General features: G+C 43.1%; 1 protein-coding gene across 2 annotated transcripts; it reads left to right on the top strand.

Annotated features, from left to right (window-relative positions):
• Positions 1 to 3320: 3320 nt before the first annotated feature.
• ADIG (adipogenin) lies at positions 3321 to 15276 on the top strand. Of its 2 annotated transcripts, none has more exons than XM_075901344.2 (3): positions 3321 to 3497; positions 13128 to 13456; positions 14950 to 15276. In XM_075901344.2, exons 1-3 carry the CDS (start codon positions 3371 to 3373, stop codon positions 15181 to 15183), a joined length of 690 nt encoding a protein of 229 aa, XP_075757459.1. In that variant the 5' UTR covers positions 3321 to 3370; the 3' UTR covers positions 15184 to 15276. The 2 variants fall into 2 exon arrangements, with proteins under 2 accessions (XP_075757459.1, XP_006117094.2); XM_006117032.5 differs by having other exon boundaries at positions 3323 to 3497; positions 13128 to 13426.
• Positions 15277 to 16044: the final 768 nt, after the last annotated feature.

Here is a 16044-nt window from a genome sequence, read left to right as displayed (position 1 = left end):
AATGCTTTTAACAGAAAACTTTTCCGTTAAAAGCATTTCCAGAAAATCATGCCAGTCTAGACATAGCCTGTGAGTACAGTGTTTCATGTATGCTATTAGTAACCATGTCAATTATCAATACAATTAAGTTGTATATTTTCAGTCATGCACATGGACATTCTTATATGGTGTTCTTATATGAACATAGATAAGAAGGCCATACTGGGTCAGACCAAAGGTCCATCTAGCCCAGTATCCTGTCTGCCAACAGTGGCTAATACCAGATGCCCCAGTGAACACAACAGCTACGTCTAGACTGGCATGATTTTCTGCAAATGCTTTTAACCGAAAAGTTTTCCGTTAAAAGCATTTGCGGAAAAGAGCGTCTAGATTGGCACAGATGCTTTTCCACAAAAGCACTTTTTGCGGAAAAGTGTCCGTGCCAATCTAGACGCACTTTTCCACAAAAAAAAGCCCCGATCGCCATTTTCGCCAAATCTGAGCTGTCTACACTGGCCCTTTTGCGCAAAAGGACTTTTACCCGAACGGGAGCAGCATAGTATTTCCGCAAGAAGCACTGATTTCAGACAGTAGGAAGTCAGTGTTCTTATGGAAATTCAAGCGGCCACTGTAGACAGCTGGCAAGTTTTTCCGCAAAAGACAGCCTGGTCTTTACTATCTTGAGCATTTGAATATCCTTTGCAAATTTTGCCACCTTACTGTTTACCCCTCTCTCCAGATCATTTATAAATAGGTTGAATGGGATTGATCCCAGGTGTTGCCTGGGCATAATACAAAATGGAGTCTGAGGGGTTCTTTTTCCCTCAGAGCAGTTTTCCCGCCAAAACAGGTAAAGGAAGGCTGTGCACCCAGCACTAAACCTGTGCACTCAGCACCAAGGCTGTGCACACCGCCCAATTGCCTGCGTGCACATCCATTCTTTGCACATGGCACCCAAGTCTTATGCACCCAGCTCTAGTTCTCTGCACCCCGCTCTCTTAATGGTTTTCCTGCCATGAGGTGTTTATATACCCTTGTCAAGGAGCATTCGTGTTCTTTGGCCCCCTTCATGTCCTGTGTGTGTGTCTGTAATCATCATTGCCCTGTGTCATTGTCTACCCGGAGGAGGCCAAGGTTCCAGCCTACAGTCTGACAAGACTACCCACTGCTAGTGACTTTAACTGGAATAAGGGAAGCCTTTTCCGCTCCCACTAAGACTTTGGGACTTATAACACTGTCTCGCTTACGGATACTCGGACAGGATCCAGTGCCCACCAAGCATCAGCTCGTAGGAGGCGAGAAGCATCCATCGAGGGATCGCTCGGTTTGTTCTCCCTTAAAGCTTTTCACTAGCCGCGAGGTTGAAGGTCACAGACATCGAACATCAATCGCCGCTTTGAATGTAATGTATACCCTTGTGTGTGTGGGACTCTTCTATCTTCTTCTTTTCCAGGGTTACGGTGGGACTGTTGCTGAGTTGTATGCTGTTTGCTAATGTTTGGTCTTACATTTAAAATACATGGTTTGGCCCTAACTTCTTGTTGTTTGGTGATTTCTAAGCTGTTTCCCTGGTCATTAGATACAGGATACCAGGCCGAATCTAGCTTCTGTGGGAGGGCACCTTAGGCTTTAAGTAAATTGCATAGCCCATAGCACAGCAATTGTTTACCTCAGCTCTCCAGGTAACACAGGACAGACCCTTGGGGGTCACCTCTCTCCAGTCTGAAAACTGACCATTTATTCCTGACTATTTGTTTCCTGTCTTTTGACCACGTGTTTTGAATTTTGATGTAGTTTGGCTCTTTGGTTTGAGAAGATTGCAGGCCCCTGATTTGAAAGATGGGTACTTTTGAAGAAAGAGTTTAGTGAGATTCAATGGGAGCTCCTACAAGAAACAACAATTCCGTATTGTGAAGGGCATACCTAGTAAAACTGGCTTACAAGCCAAACTTTGCCACCTTTCTCATTTTCAAAAGATGCTAGGATCAGAGAGGAGTTTTTTTCTAGCTATGTTTTCCCTTAAACCCTTTCATCTAAAATTATGGAAGTCAAAACTCTCAAAGTCTTCAGTTTTACAGTTTTTCAATAGAAATATTTATCTAAATGTTTAGTATGCCTGTGATTAAGAAATGACTTTAGTTAGAACAAAAGATCTGTGTCTAAAGGCTTTGATTTTGTTCTTTCTCTACCACTGACTGACTGTCTAGCCTTAGGCAATTCACCAACAGCCTGATTATCAAAAATGCTAAGTTCCTACAATTCTCATGAACGTCAATGGGAGCTGCTGCTTGCTACTCAGCATCTTAAAAACTCAGGTCACTGATTTCTTTATTTACCCAGTACACAAAGTAGCAATAATAAGACTTCCCATGCTCACAGGAGTGCTGTCAGGTTTAATTAATGAGAATTTACAAAACACTTGGAGAACCCATGATAAAAATTTCAAAAAGTTGTGAATACTATAGAAAACAAACATATAAACAAGAAAATTAAAAGCATGCAAACCATAGTAATGGACACTTATATACCCCTTTCATCAGACATTTTCCCAAGTGCTATACAAACAATTAATTAAGCAAAACAACCCTCCTGTGAGATGTATGATTACTAATGGTTTTATCTGACTGATGGAGAAACATACTGAGAAGTTGAGTGATTTTTCCACAGTTGCACCATAGGACTTGTTTCCTAGCATTCCTGCTTTAATCATTACCAAACTTCCTTGTGATTAGAAATAAGCTAAAAACCATGATTCCCATACAAAGGAATATTTTACCTTTCTTAAGAGGAAACAATGAAGTAAAGAAGTGAGGTCACTATTCTTAACAGTTAATATACTTGTTAAGGAAAGAAAGAATCACAGAGGGATTCAAAAAGACTGCGAGAGTTATTCTATCTAATCTATCTATCATTTCTCTGAAAGTTGTTCATTGTTCATCTCAGTTGAGGGATCCTGACATAAGAACTTTCCAGTAAATATAAATACTCCTCTTTAGCCATCTCTGTAGGTTTGATTCTGATTGCAGTGATTTATTTCCTTGGAAGGTGTGCTAATCATCTTGTTTTTGACAAATACTAAAGTAACTTGTCATCTCTTTTTACAGTAGCCATGGATGTACTGTTTATTATATTTGTATAGGCTTTGAAGTTCTCCTAATGTATGGTTTCTCTTCTAATTGCCAATATAAGGAGGGGCACTTAAACCAGATTCTTTCCAGTTTATTTTTCTCATCCTTTTTGTTTCCTTCTTCAGTGGGCTAGGGGATTGTCCCTCATATTAACTAAGCTGAGAATGACATCATAGTTGCCTTGTGACACACTGTGATGCTACCTAAAGGTAGCGGCTGAAGCAGAGTAAACAGCCAGTGTAGGCTTATCTTGACCTGAAACTATGAAGTATCCTCTGGTTCCTTTGGTGAATGATTTGACCTTTCCTCTTCTCTTTTTTTGGTTTTGTTTGCCATTTGGGTTGTTGTTGATCCTACTAATTATCTGGCTTCATATTTTACTCAGTGAAGGTAAGTTTTACTATCAGATCCTTTTGTATAAAGGGTTTAAGTATTAGCTTTCTTTTTAGAGCACTCTGCTAGCTATTTTTAGGCTAATGCAGCTTGTCTCTTAAAGAAACTAAAGGAGTCCTTCTCTGTGTAGCAGATTATATATGGAAAATCAAGCTCAGCATAAGATAGTTTGAGTTAACCATGTCTAGCTAAAAGGACTTGTTATTTCTGATAGGTTCTCTTTGTTAAATCATTTTTTTCAAAGAAAGATTAACTTAAAATTGTGGAGGAGTGTTTTAGGACTTAAATGCTCCCCCACTATTTTTTGGATGAAACCTCAAATATTATGGAGTTATCTCCTAACTATTGGGTATTTATTATTTTCCTCCTGAGTCACTTGTGATATTGTTTAGAAGTACCAGCGACTGGTGCCTTGTCAAATAGTACAGAAAGTGAAATTTTGCAAGGAAGAAGTGTTTTTCTATTTATTGATGTATTTTCCTTTTCTTCATGACACCCTCCCTCTTCCCCTACACTTCTCTACTTGTCATGTGTCCGCAGCTAATAACAGGCTTGTTGATGTCCCAGAAGGGATAAAGCATTGTTTGTTCTAACCTTGGAGTGTAATTGACTGGATTAAAGTGCAGGAATCAATTCTAGGCTCAGACACAGTGCTTCTTTGCAAGGCACCACCTTCAATGAGAATAAACATGTTCAGCTCAAATTAACGCAAATTGCTTTTCTTTCAGGTGTTTAGGGCCCAGTCCTGCAATGGGTTCTTTGGGAGTAGTATGAGCAGACCATAGCTGCCGAAACTAGGGGTGCAGGAAGATACTTCTGCAGTGCTTGGCTTGAAGTAGTTTCCATTATACACCAGAAATACAGTTTGATTCAATAGCTGTCAGCACCAGTGATCCCTCTAATCTTTTCCATCCATGTGCAGAATAATTTTTATGTGCACCAAGGTATGTGCAAATGTGCACCACCAGTAGAAACAAAAAATGTACCTGTACGTGCTCTGCTAACCAGCTGGGTGGCATCCGAATCTCGCCTGAGTGGCCTCAAAAGTGTATCACTTAGGTAACACTGGTCAACACAACGGATATAAAATCCTGGTCAATCAGTTAACTGGTTAAACGTTAGGTTGGCTTAACATTTAACTGGTTAACCAACTAAGAGGAATCTGGGCTTAGCCTGGCTGGAGCAGTCCCCATTCCACAGGGCTCCTACTCCTACCCCCATGCTGGAGCTGGCTGCCAGCTCCCTGTTCCACACTGGGGATAGGATTCCTGCTGGCTTCCAGCTTTCCCTGAAGTAGCCTCTGCTTATGGAGCGCTCCGGCTTCCTGCAGACAGAGGCAGCTCTGGACGTGGGAGCAGTCCCTGCCTGTGGGGCGCTTGGGTTCTCTGCAGACAGAGGCTGCTCCAGACAAGAGCAGCTCTCCTCTACAGCAGATCCCCTGTGGGGCTGGAACAGCCCTCTGCCTATGGCAGGCAGGGAACTACTTCAGCCCCCACCAGTTACTGATTAACCAGAGCTGGTACTCATTACCCATTTTGGTAACTGGTTAACTGGGTAACCTTTATACCCTCACTCTAAAAATTGTTCCAGGACCCCTGGAATGGACTTTACTGGACTGCTGGCAGCAGCAGAATGAAACATACTAGGAGCATGATTGTCCCTAACTATCCTTTATTCCCTTGTGTTTGTACGGACATCCAGATTTACATTCTGACTTGGGAATCCCCCTTCCCAGATTTAACAGTTCATTGTCCTGTAGATACAGATTTGCTGAGGGCAAAACCTGGGCATTTTTGGATCTCATGGCTAGATTGCTCTGGGACAAAGACTACAAAACTGTTATTGTCTTGGTCAAACCAGAGCAAGTGATGATCCATATTTCAGTGGTCACTGATTACCATGTAAGGACCTGCTATGTTTGTCCTGGATCTTAAGGTTATGGACAATATAACTGAACAGTGGGGGGTGATTCAAAGGTTCAAGTCTTAGGAGTGATGATATCACAAAGTTACCTGGGTGGAATGGAAAAGCGGCTGAAAAAACGGCCTACCTGTTCCTACCCATGAAGAGTAGAACAAGGCCCCAAACTCTCCATTTTATATATAGCATAATTCTGTTGCAGTCTGGGTATTAAATACCTTTGTGTGTTAGCCTTTTAATAGAAAAAATAATTGTAAGATATAGCATATTGGTGATTGGAGTCAATTATTTTCCAGGATCATGGTACCTATCTATCTTAAGTACTTATATGGCTCCCATCATCATAGTATCTGAGTGCCTTACTATTTTTAATGTGTTTAGCCTCTCAATACTATTTTGAGGCAGTGAAGTGCTATAATCCCCATTTTACAGGTAGGGAGCCAAGGCACGGAGAAACAAAGAGACTTGCCCAAAGTCACAAGGGACTAAGGGAGTCTGTGGCAGAGCAGGGAATTGAACCTGGCTTTCCTAACTTCTGATCACTGTACCATCCTTCCTTTCTACCTTAACAGTGTTTTCTTTCAAAATGTCTGGTACTGGAAGAACCATTATTAGCTCCAATGTGAAAGCACTTAAGCACATGCTGTAAACACAACTCTGTTGAAGTTAGTGGGACTAATCTATGTGCTAAATTGAAGCACATGATTCAGGATACATCTACATTATAACGTGCTATAAATAAGTATTATAATATAGATGCTGTGCTGCTCTAATGCTCATAGTGGAGATGAACTAACCTGATAGAAGAGAGCTCTCTTCAGCTCACTAACTCCCAGCTCTGCAAGAGGTGGTAGCTGCACCGGTACAAGTTATGAACATAAGAATGGCCATACTGGGTCAGACCAAAGGTCCATCCAGCCCAGTATCCTGTCTGCTGACAGTGGCCAATGCCAGGTGTCCCAGAGGGAGTGAACTGAACAGGTAATGATCAAGCAATCTCTCTCCTGCCATCCGTCTCCACCCTCTGACAAACAGAGGCTGGGGACACCATTCCTTACCCATCCTGCCTAATAGCCATTAATGGACCTGACCTCCATGAATGTATCTAGCCCTTTTTCAAACCCTGTTATAGTCCTAGCCTTCACAACCTTCTCAGGCAAGGAGTGCCACAGGTTGACTGTGCGCTGTGTGAAGAAGAACTTCCTTTTGTTTGTTTTAAACCTGCTGCCCATTAATTTCATTTGGTGGCCCCTAGTTCTTATTATGAGAACAAATAAATAACTTTTCCTTATTCACTTTCTCCACACCACTCATGATTATAAATACCTCTATCATATTCCCCTTAGTCTCCTCTTTTCTAAGCTGAGAAGTGCTAGTCTCTTTAATCTCTCTTCAATGACTGAAGATCAGGCTCTCCCAGCAACATAACACTGTCTACACCAGCACTTAGATCAGTATAAAATACATCACTTAGGGCTGTGGACTATTTGCACTCTTGAGTAATGTAAGAGTGATGAAATAACCTGTAGTGCAGACAAGGTCACAGGGTTTGCAAGAGTGAAGCCTTTAAGCTCCATCCTGAAAAGTGGCTATGTGAAATGACCCCTCTTTTTGGGCATTGCCTGGTCTATTCAATCACATCAACTTAAATAGCATGGGCTAGAATGTTTTGTATAATTTTACAGCAGTTACCGTTGAAGTCAACACAACTGTGGGAGATTCAGATGGATTCTATTCCCACTGCTACCTCAAGGGAATTGCTCACTAAGGCTATGTCTACACTGGCATGATTTTCCGGAAATGCTTTTAACGGAAAAGTTTTCCGTTAAGAGCATTTTCGGAAAAGCGCGTCTAGATTGGCAGGATGCTTTTCCGCAAAAGCACTTTTGCAGAAAAGCATCCGTGGCCAGTCTAGACGCGCTTTTCCACAAAAAAGCCCCGATCTCCATTTTCGCGATCGGGGCTTTTTTGCGGAAAACAGTACTGTGCTGTTTACACTGGCCCTCTTGCGCAAATGATTTGCACAAGAGGGCTTTTGCCCGAACAGGAGCAGCACAGTATTTCCACAAGAACACTGACGATCTTACATGAGATCGTCAGTGTTCTTGCGGAAATTCAAGTGGCCAGTGTAGACAGCTGGCAAGTTTTTCCGCAAAAGCAGATGATTTTGTGGAAAAACTTGCCAGTCTAGACACAGCCTAACTGTAGTGAAAGCGGCGAGGAGTCCTGTGGCACCTTATAGACTAACAGAAGCGTTGGAGCATAAGCTTTCGTGGGCAAAGACCCACTTCATCAAATGCATGTAGCCTTTGTCCACGAAAGCTTATGCTCCAACACTTCTGTTAGTCTATAAGGTGCCACAGGACTCCTTGCCGCTTTTGCAGATTTAGACTAACATGACTACCCCCTGATACTTAAATGTAGTGAGTTACTTAAAAAAACCCAGCACCTTAGATACTAAGGAAACATGAGCTTTCGTGGCACAACCCGCTTCTCCAAATGAATGGAGTGATTGAAGGTCCAGTTTCTAAATGAATGAGGACGGGGGTGAGGGGAGAAAAAAAGTGGGAAAGTGTTGTATATTGGTTTGTAGATATAGACCTTGTTCTTATGGTAACTGAGTAGGTCACTGGGGTCAGCCCAGCTAGTCTGGGCTTGTTCTGGTGAGTTCTGTGCTATGCAATAAAATGGGACACTTGCACCTACTCCAGCTCTCTGCCTTTCCACTGATTTCTTCCTATGCTCTGAAACTCCCCACGACATAACAAGTGGCAACAAGGATGGGATACCTGTGCTGCCTCCAGCAACAAAAGAAGTAGAAGTCAATGTAAGAAAACAAACTCTTTCTGGCTGTTCTGGAAGGTGGGGGTAAGAACTGACTGCTACCCTGTGCAAACTGAAACTAAGGAGCCCAGAGACTGGAAAAGAAAAAAAAAGGGCGGGGGGAGTGCAGCAGCCATGGCTACACTTACAGGGCCACTGGGACCTTTTGAGGAGACTGTAGAGCAATGGCACGTATATACTGAGCGTTTTGAACTTTTTGTTATTGCAAATGACATTAAAGAAGAGAAGAAGGTGCCAATATTTTTAAGTGTTGTAGGGGCTAAGACCTATTCTCTGCTGCGCAGTTTGCTGCTCCCTGTTAAGCCAGAGACCAAATCTTACAGTGACATTGTGGAAATCCTGGGGTCACATTATGCTCCAAAACCACTGGTAATTACAGAAAGGTACAGGTTCCATAGCAGAGACCAAAAAGAAAGTGAAACCATTGTACAATTTGTAGCCAATTTGAAAAAACTTGCTGAACACTGTGAATTTAAGGAGATGTTAAATGATGCCATACGTGACAGGTTAGTGTGTGGCCTGCACAGTGAAGCTATACGGAGGCGTCTGTTAACAGAAGCTCAGCTCACCTTACAGAAGGCCATTGATATTGCTGTCTCCCTGGAACTGGCCACACAGGAGGCACAATACCTTAGTGCACCCCCTGGGGTGCATAAAATGTCCCAAGAACCTACTCACAAAACAGTGGGGAGCCAGGAATGTTACCGCTGTGGTAAGACAGGTCACCATGCCGCAGAATGCTGGTGTAAGAACCTAGTGTGTCGACAGTGTGGGAAAAAAAGGACACATTGAGCGTGCCTGTGAACAAAAGAAAAAGAGGCCTGTGGCCTGGCGGAACAAAAAGGAAAATCTGCATACCATCGAGCAGATGCCTGATGATCAAAGCGACATCTTGTCTGAAGAAGTGCCCTGCTATGTTTTGTCTTTGAAAGGGGGCTCCCATGAATACTGGGTAACCCCACTGTTGGATGGCAAACCGGTACGCATGGAAGTGGACACTGGTGCAGCAGTTTCATTGGTCTCAGACTGTGTATAAGGAAAAGTTGAAGCATCTTCCACTTAAGGCAACAAAGATCATTCTGAAGACATATACAGGAGAAGCAGTACCCCTATTGGGCACTACTGATGTTAAGGTGGAACTAAATGGACGGACTGCAGAATTACCACTGTTTGTGGTGAAAGGCCATTACCCAGCCTTAATGGGGAGATCATGGCTTAGGAAGATCCCACTGGACTGGGCAGAAGTGCACCGGATGACTAAAGAAGAAACAGGTCTGACTGATATATTAAAGAGACATGCTGCTGTTTTTGGAGAGGATCTGGGAAGTATGAGGGGAATTACCGTGAAACTGAACATTAAACCTTGTAGCCAACTAAAATATCTGAAGGCCAGAACTGTGCCATATGCTATCAGACCAAAAGTTGAAGCAGACCTGGAGCGCCTAGTCAAAAATGGAGTCCTAATACCAGTTACCCATAGTCCATGGGCAACTCCAATAGTTCCAATATTGAAGGAAGATGGTTCTATTTGGATTTGTGGGGATTTTAAGGTCACTGTTAACCCTGTTTTATGTGCAGAGCAATACCCCCTTCCTTGCATCGATGACATCTTTGCGGGCCTGGCTGGGGGACAAAGGTTCAGCAAGATTGATCTGAGTCAAGCATATTTACAGATGCAAGTTGAGGAGGAATCCCAAGAGCTGTTGACTAGTGTAACTCATAAAGGGCTTTATCGTTACTGTCGCTTACCCTTTGGAATAACTTCTGCTCCAGCCTTGTTCCAGAGAGCTATGGACCAGATCTTGTGTGGCTTGCCAGGAGTTCAGTGCTATCTTGACGACATCTGGGTCACGGGTGGGAATGAGGAGGATCACCTTAAGAACTTAGAGGCTACCCTACAAAGACTGGAAGAGTATGGCCTACGAGTCCGTAAAGATAAGTGTGCATTCTTTCAGCCCTCTGTTGAATATTTGGGACACATCATTGATGCTACTGGTCTTCATAAGTCCCCTTCAAAAGTTAAGGCTATTATGGAAGCTCCACCCCCTCAAAATGTTAGTCAACTTCGCTCATTTCTAGGACTATTGAACTATTATGGAAGGTTTATTTCACAGCTAGCCACACTATTAAAACCACTTCACGAGCTCCTTGGCCAGAACAAGGTCTGGAAGTGGACTGACACCTGTGATGTTGCATTTAACAAGGCTAAATGTGCATTGCTAAATGCAGAGGTCCTGACGCATTTTGATCCATCCTTACCTTTACAGTTGGCTTGTGATGCCTCCCCATATGGAGTGGGAGCGGTCTTGTCACATGTTATGCCCTCAGGAGAGGAGAAACCAATTGCTTTTGCTTCACGTACCTTAAGCACAGCTGAAACTAACTATGCACAAATTGAACGTGAAGCATTAGGAATCGTTTTTGGAATTCAGAAATTTCACCAGTACCTGTTTGGACGGAAGTTTACACTTCTCACTGACCATCGACCTCTGACGGCAATTTTTGGTCCACACTCAGGTATTCCACCAATGGCTGCTAGTCGTATGCAATGATGGGCATTGTGGCTTTCAGGACACACATATGAGATCAGATATCGGAAAACCACTCTACACGGCAATGCAGATGGTCTCTCTAGGCTGCCTTTGCCAGTCAAACATCAAGATAGTGGCCAGAAGGAAATCTTTTACTTTGAGCAGGTAGAGAACAGGCCCATCACTGCTGCACAAGTTAAGAGAGCAACTCGTGTTGACCCAGTACTCTCTCAAGTAATAGAACTAGTGATGCGTGGAACATCTCTACGGAACTCTCAGGTCTCATCTGACCTTGTCCCTTACATGTCCAGGAGAACGGAGTTATCAACCCATTCGGGGTGCTGGTTGTGGGGAATGCGTGTCATTATTCCAAAAATACTGAGACAACAGATGTTAGAGCAACTGCATTCAGGTCACTGTGGAATGGTGCGCATGAAAGAAATTGCACGAAGCTATTTTTGGTGGCCTGGTTTGGACAGTGACATTGAAAAGAAGGCAAGAGCTTGTATTTCTTGCCAGGGTGTGAGGAATGCACATCAGTTGGCACCTCTGCACCCATGGGACTGGCCTGAAACCATGGCAACGTATTCATGTTGATTTTGCTGGCCCATTTGAAGGTAACATGTTTTTGGTGATGGTAGATGCTCATTCCAAATGGCCAGAAGTCTGTATAATGCCTTCCACTACTGCTGAGAGTACTATCCAAAAATTACGGGGAATCTTCTGTCATTTGGGTATTCCTGAACAACTTGTGAGTGACAACGGTCCACAGTTTGTGTGTCAGGAGTTTGGAAATTTTATGAAAGCAAACGGGATCCATCACATCACTTCAGCACCGTATCACCCGGCCACAAATAGATTGGCTGAAAGGTTTGTCCAGACAATGAAACAAGCTTTGAAATCGGTTAGAGAACATTCACTCGTACAAAAGAGTCTGGACACCTTCTTACTATCCTACAGAAACACTCCTCACGCTACAACCAAAGTGTCCCCGGCTTTTCTAATGATGGGACGTCAGCTACGCACGTGCTTTGATTTGCTGAAACCTTCAGAACCATGACAAATTGTGCAACGTCAGCAGGAAGGTCAAGTCATCAGGTGTGCATCCAGAGCAAAAGACCAAACCTTTAGTCCTGGACAGACAGTTTTGGCTCGGAACTATGTTCCTGGAGCTAAATGGGTCCCTGCCATTATTATTGCTCAAATAGGACCTGTTTCCTATACTGTCTGGACTGCGAAAGATCTCATCTGGCAGCGGCATGTAGATCAGTTATTGACAGGTTATTCCTGCCCCCGAGGCACATCTCCAGTTGAGTTGCCTGTCCTTCCCACTGCTGGTGAGCTACCATGTCAAGAATCACCTGCTCCTGACTCTCCTCCTCCATCACCACCAGCGGCGAACAATAACCTCCTCCCTGAGCAGGCTGATCCAACAGCCTCACCTGTTCACACTTCAAGTTCCCAGCCCAGTGTCAGGCCTGCACCCATAACATCTTCGGGTGTGAGAACGCCGGATGTCCGCCGTAATCCACCTAGAGAAAGGAGGCCTCCTCAACGGCTGGACCTTTAGTTGAGATTAACTCACAGATGGGGCAAAATAATCCCCAGGGTTAGCTGGGAACTTGAAGCGTTCTACCCTCATTTCATAGTTCGTTTTTGTTTTTTTAAAGGGACGTTTTTATTAAGGGGGGAGGAATATGTTGTATATTGGGTTGTAGATATAGATCTTGTTGTTATGGTAACTGAGTAGGTCACTGGGGTCAGCCCAGCTAGTCTGGGCTTGTTCTGGTGAGTTCTGTGCTATGCAATAAAATGGACACTTGCACCTACTCCAGCTCTCTGCCTTTCCACTGATTTCTTCCTATGCTCTGAAACTCCCCACGACATAACAGAAAGAAATAGTCAATTAGAGTGTCCTGAAGCTGATAGAGAAGGTACAGATTGTTCTTAAGTACCCATTGTTTGGTACTAGTGAGTTACATTTGTTTAGTCTCATAGTAATGTACAAGTAAATGAGAGCCCAGTGTTGCTTCCAAAACCTCCACTATGGGTAGTGAGAGGTAAGGAACCCAACTTGACTCTCAAACCCCAAGCTGAACTAGCAGTTAGAGGAGGAAAACAAAACTCTAACTTGTAACCAGAACACATCTGAAATAGAAATCACTGTAACACAATGCAGGTGGAATCCTACAATATAACTCTTAGAGCCATTTTCACTGTAGAACCATACTTTAAAATGTCACTGCTGTATTCTAATAGCTCTCACTTCTGTTCTCCTTTTTCCCCACTCCAACTCCGTACAGTTACTTTAACTTAAAAAAATTGTTTTCAGCCCAGTTGCCGCATGCCAAAGAAATAAAGAAGCCATCTTCTGATCAGTCTGATGACAATGCAGAGCCTAAATCTGAGAATGAGTACCGAGGGGATAAAAGCCAGAGTGAGATGCCATCTACGGAGTTCCAAAAGGAGAAGTGGATGAAGGCCACTCTGAGGCCCAAGCCGGCTTATCTGAGTTCAAAACCAAGAGTCCAAAGGAAAGGCCTCTTGACTGCAATCTTGGAGATTCTGTCCTGGGCCCAGGGGACAAGGCCATATTGCTTTGAGAAGAATGCCCTGTATAATACTGTAACGGTGAGTGGAGCAACCATACCCGTTCTTTATGTGAGCACTATTTTTGTGTGTCGCTTACCTCTCTCTTCCTCCTCACCTTTCAACTGGACTCAGATCTTGATTGTTAATCAGCCAGGCAGAAAATAGAAATTTTTTTGCATTTGTCTCATACCAAACTCTTCTCCATTTGCAATGTCTTCTCTTCTATGTAGAATAGTGATAGAGATGCAGCCGTGTTAACCTTGTCTTTTGTTTCAGCTAGACCAGACTATCTGAGGAAGTGGGTCTGGCCCACGAAAGCTCATCACCTAATAAACCATCTTGTTAGTCTTTAAAGTGTTGCATAGCCCTGTCTTTTGTTTACTCTTCTATGTGGTAGTTAAAGGTGTTCTGTAAGGACACACAAGTGCCTTTATATATTTAAAAAGAACAAAACAAAAACAAACCCTGAGTATTACAGAGCTACTGCAGTTCAAAAGGCAGACAAGCACCTCGAGTAGTTTTCATTGTTTTTAGTTTCTTAATTACAGGCAGTCCCCGGGTTACATGGATCTGACTTACATCGGATCTCTACTTACAAATGGGGTGAGGCAACCCCACACTAGCTGCGCCCTCTCCCCCCCCCAGCAGACTGCCGAGACGCGCCGCAGTCCTACCGCCCGCGTCCTCCGTGGCAAGAAAAGCCGCTCCGCGTCTCCCTGGTCTGCAGGACTGAGGGAAGTGAAGTGTGGGAGAATAAAACTGAGCTCTGGATAAATGTTTGGCTAGAGTTTCCCCTACAATATGTACCAGTTCCGACTTACATAAAAATTCAACTTAAGAACAAACCTACAGTCCCTATCTTGTACGTAACCCGGGGACTTCCTGTATCTGATTCACAAACTCCCTTTGATATAACACGTCAGCATGTAACTTTTTCATGTATTTATAATATAGTTTTAAAAAGCTGTTTCAGCCCCCAAATAATGGAATGAATACATGTAAGTCTAAAAATTATAAATACAGACTTTTCCTTCAAAAATTATTTTGCTCTCCTCACTTAATTGGCATGACCTGAATTCAGGATTCTCCAGTTTTCTTAAGAATGTTAGTCTCAAACACTTGCCTCACAACACAGAATGCAATGTTGCCTGTTCTCTTAAGTATTTATGACATCATCCACTCCTGAGAGACCTTGACTCTTGACATGTTAGTAAAGTAGCAAATATCTTTCAAATGTTCTCAAAACTGTTATAATGACTAGACTGAATATAAATACTCTGTTTATCTTGCCTCTTGTGCATTGGTCCTGCATGAATATCCCATGCCTTTAATGGGGTACTTCAGGGGTCTGTCCAAGCAGGGTATGTTGGAGACTAGGGATTTAGATCAGTGCCCTGTTATATGATTTAAAGCAGTTCTTTGCTATCCAGGTGGAACATGGAGGGTGGCGGGAGAACCAGATGCTCATTGTGCCCTTACACCTCGTATAGCCCATTGGAAATGCCATTGATGTAAAAAATGTCTGCACCAGGAAAAATCTCTTTCCCCTTTTTCCCCACTAGCTATTGTGCTCCCTGCTTCTTTCTCTCACCTGGAACTTTGTCTGCCAATTGCTTGAGATCTCTAACATCCTGACGATTCAACAACTACCATCATCTCTAGTTACCTACACAGCTCATCTTTTCACCCTGCTGAGAGAAAAGATTGTGAAAATCTTGGATTCCCTGAAATTAGAGATCGGAGGGCTGTCTGCTTCAGTCATTGGGAGGAGATATGAGAAAACTGAAGCAAAGTGAGACAGCAAAGTACATCGTGGATCCAAACTGGAGAACTACACTGGTGTGCAAATAAAACAGTGGGGGATGTTTCCCCCAGCTGTAACTTTTTCATTGTCTGAGAGCTGTTAGTGTGGAGCAGAGGCTTAGCAATTCTTTAATCTTGACTATGTGTTCCTTTGGGGGTTTTTTAATCAGGATTCTGGTGGATTAGCATCTATGTACACATCACAAGTGGCTTCCATGTGGGTAATATCAATATACCAAGTACTGTCAGTTGAAGTGACACCTCTTGCCAGCACCAGCCTCTCCTTTCAAACAATTAAGGCAATTAATATTCATTGATATTCAAGTACCATAATCCATTCAACCCATTGTTTATCTTGTTTCTGACTAATAAAATCCCAACTATTGGAGATTACGACATCTGGTTCTCCGCTCCCGAGGAAAAAAACAAACATACCTTAGATTACTAATGGCTTAATTGCTGCACAATATACTGACACATTGGGCACAAGATTTCTCCTTTCCTGTCCAATGTTCCTGGCACATCTGTTTTAAGCACTTACCATCTCATGTGCTGCCCGGTTGGAAATGGAGACACTGGTTTGTGCTCTATGGGACTACTTGATAGTCACATTATGATCAGAAGGGTCACTGATGGTGCATGTTGTCTTCTCCTGAGACTTTCAAAAACCAGATACTGCATTTTCTGGGACTTCTCTGGTTGCTAGATTCTAAATAAAGTGGGCTGCAAATTGCACGAGAATGAATAAATGGTTTATTTAAAAAGAGGGCTAATTAAAATTGCCCTTGTATCCACACCTGGAAGGCGAATACAGGGCTGGGATAGTTCTCCTTTTAGAATGCTTCTAGGAGAGT

This window comes from Pelodiscus sinensis, chromosome 17 (assembly GCF_052426305.1).
Source record: "Pelodiscus sinensis isolate ZL-2025 chromosome 17, ASM5242630v1, whole genome shotgun sequence".
Taxonomy (NCBI): Eukaryota; Metazoa; Chordata; order Testudines; family Trionychidae; genus Pelodiscus; species Pelodiscus sinensis.
The sequence above is the reverse complement of the archived record's forward strand: the minus strand, read 5'-3'. Positions and strand labels throughout refer to the sequence as shown.

Coding starts and splice junctions, on each gene's coding strand:
- ADIG (XM_075901344.2), top strand. CDS start 3,371: ATGAAGTATCCTCTGGTTCCTTTGGTGAATGATTTGACCTTTCCTCTT. Junction 3,498..13,127: donor TCATATTTTACTCAGTGAAG/GTAAGTTTTACT, acceptor AATTGTTTTCAG/CCCAGTTGCCGCATGCCAAA. Junction 13,457..14,949: donor CAACCATACCCGTTCTTTAT/GTGAGCACTATT, acceptor TTTCCCCACTAG/CTATTGTGCTCCCTGCTTCT.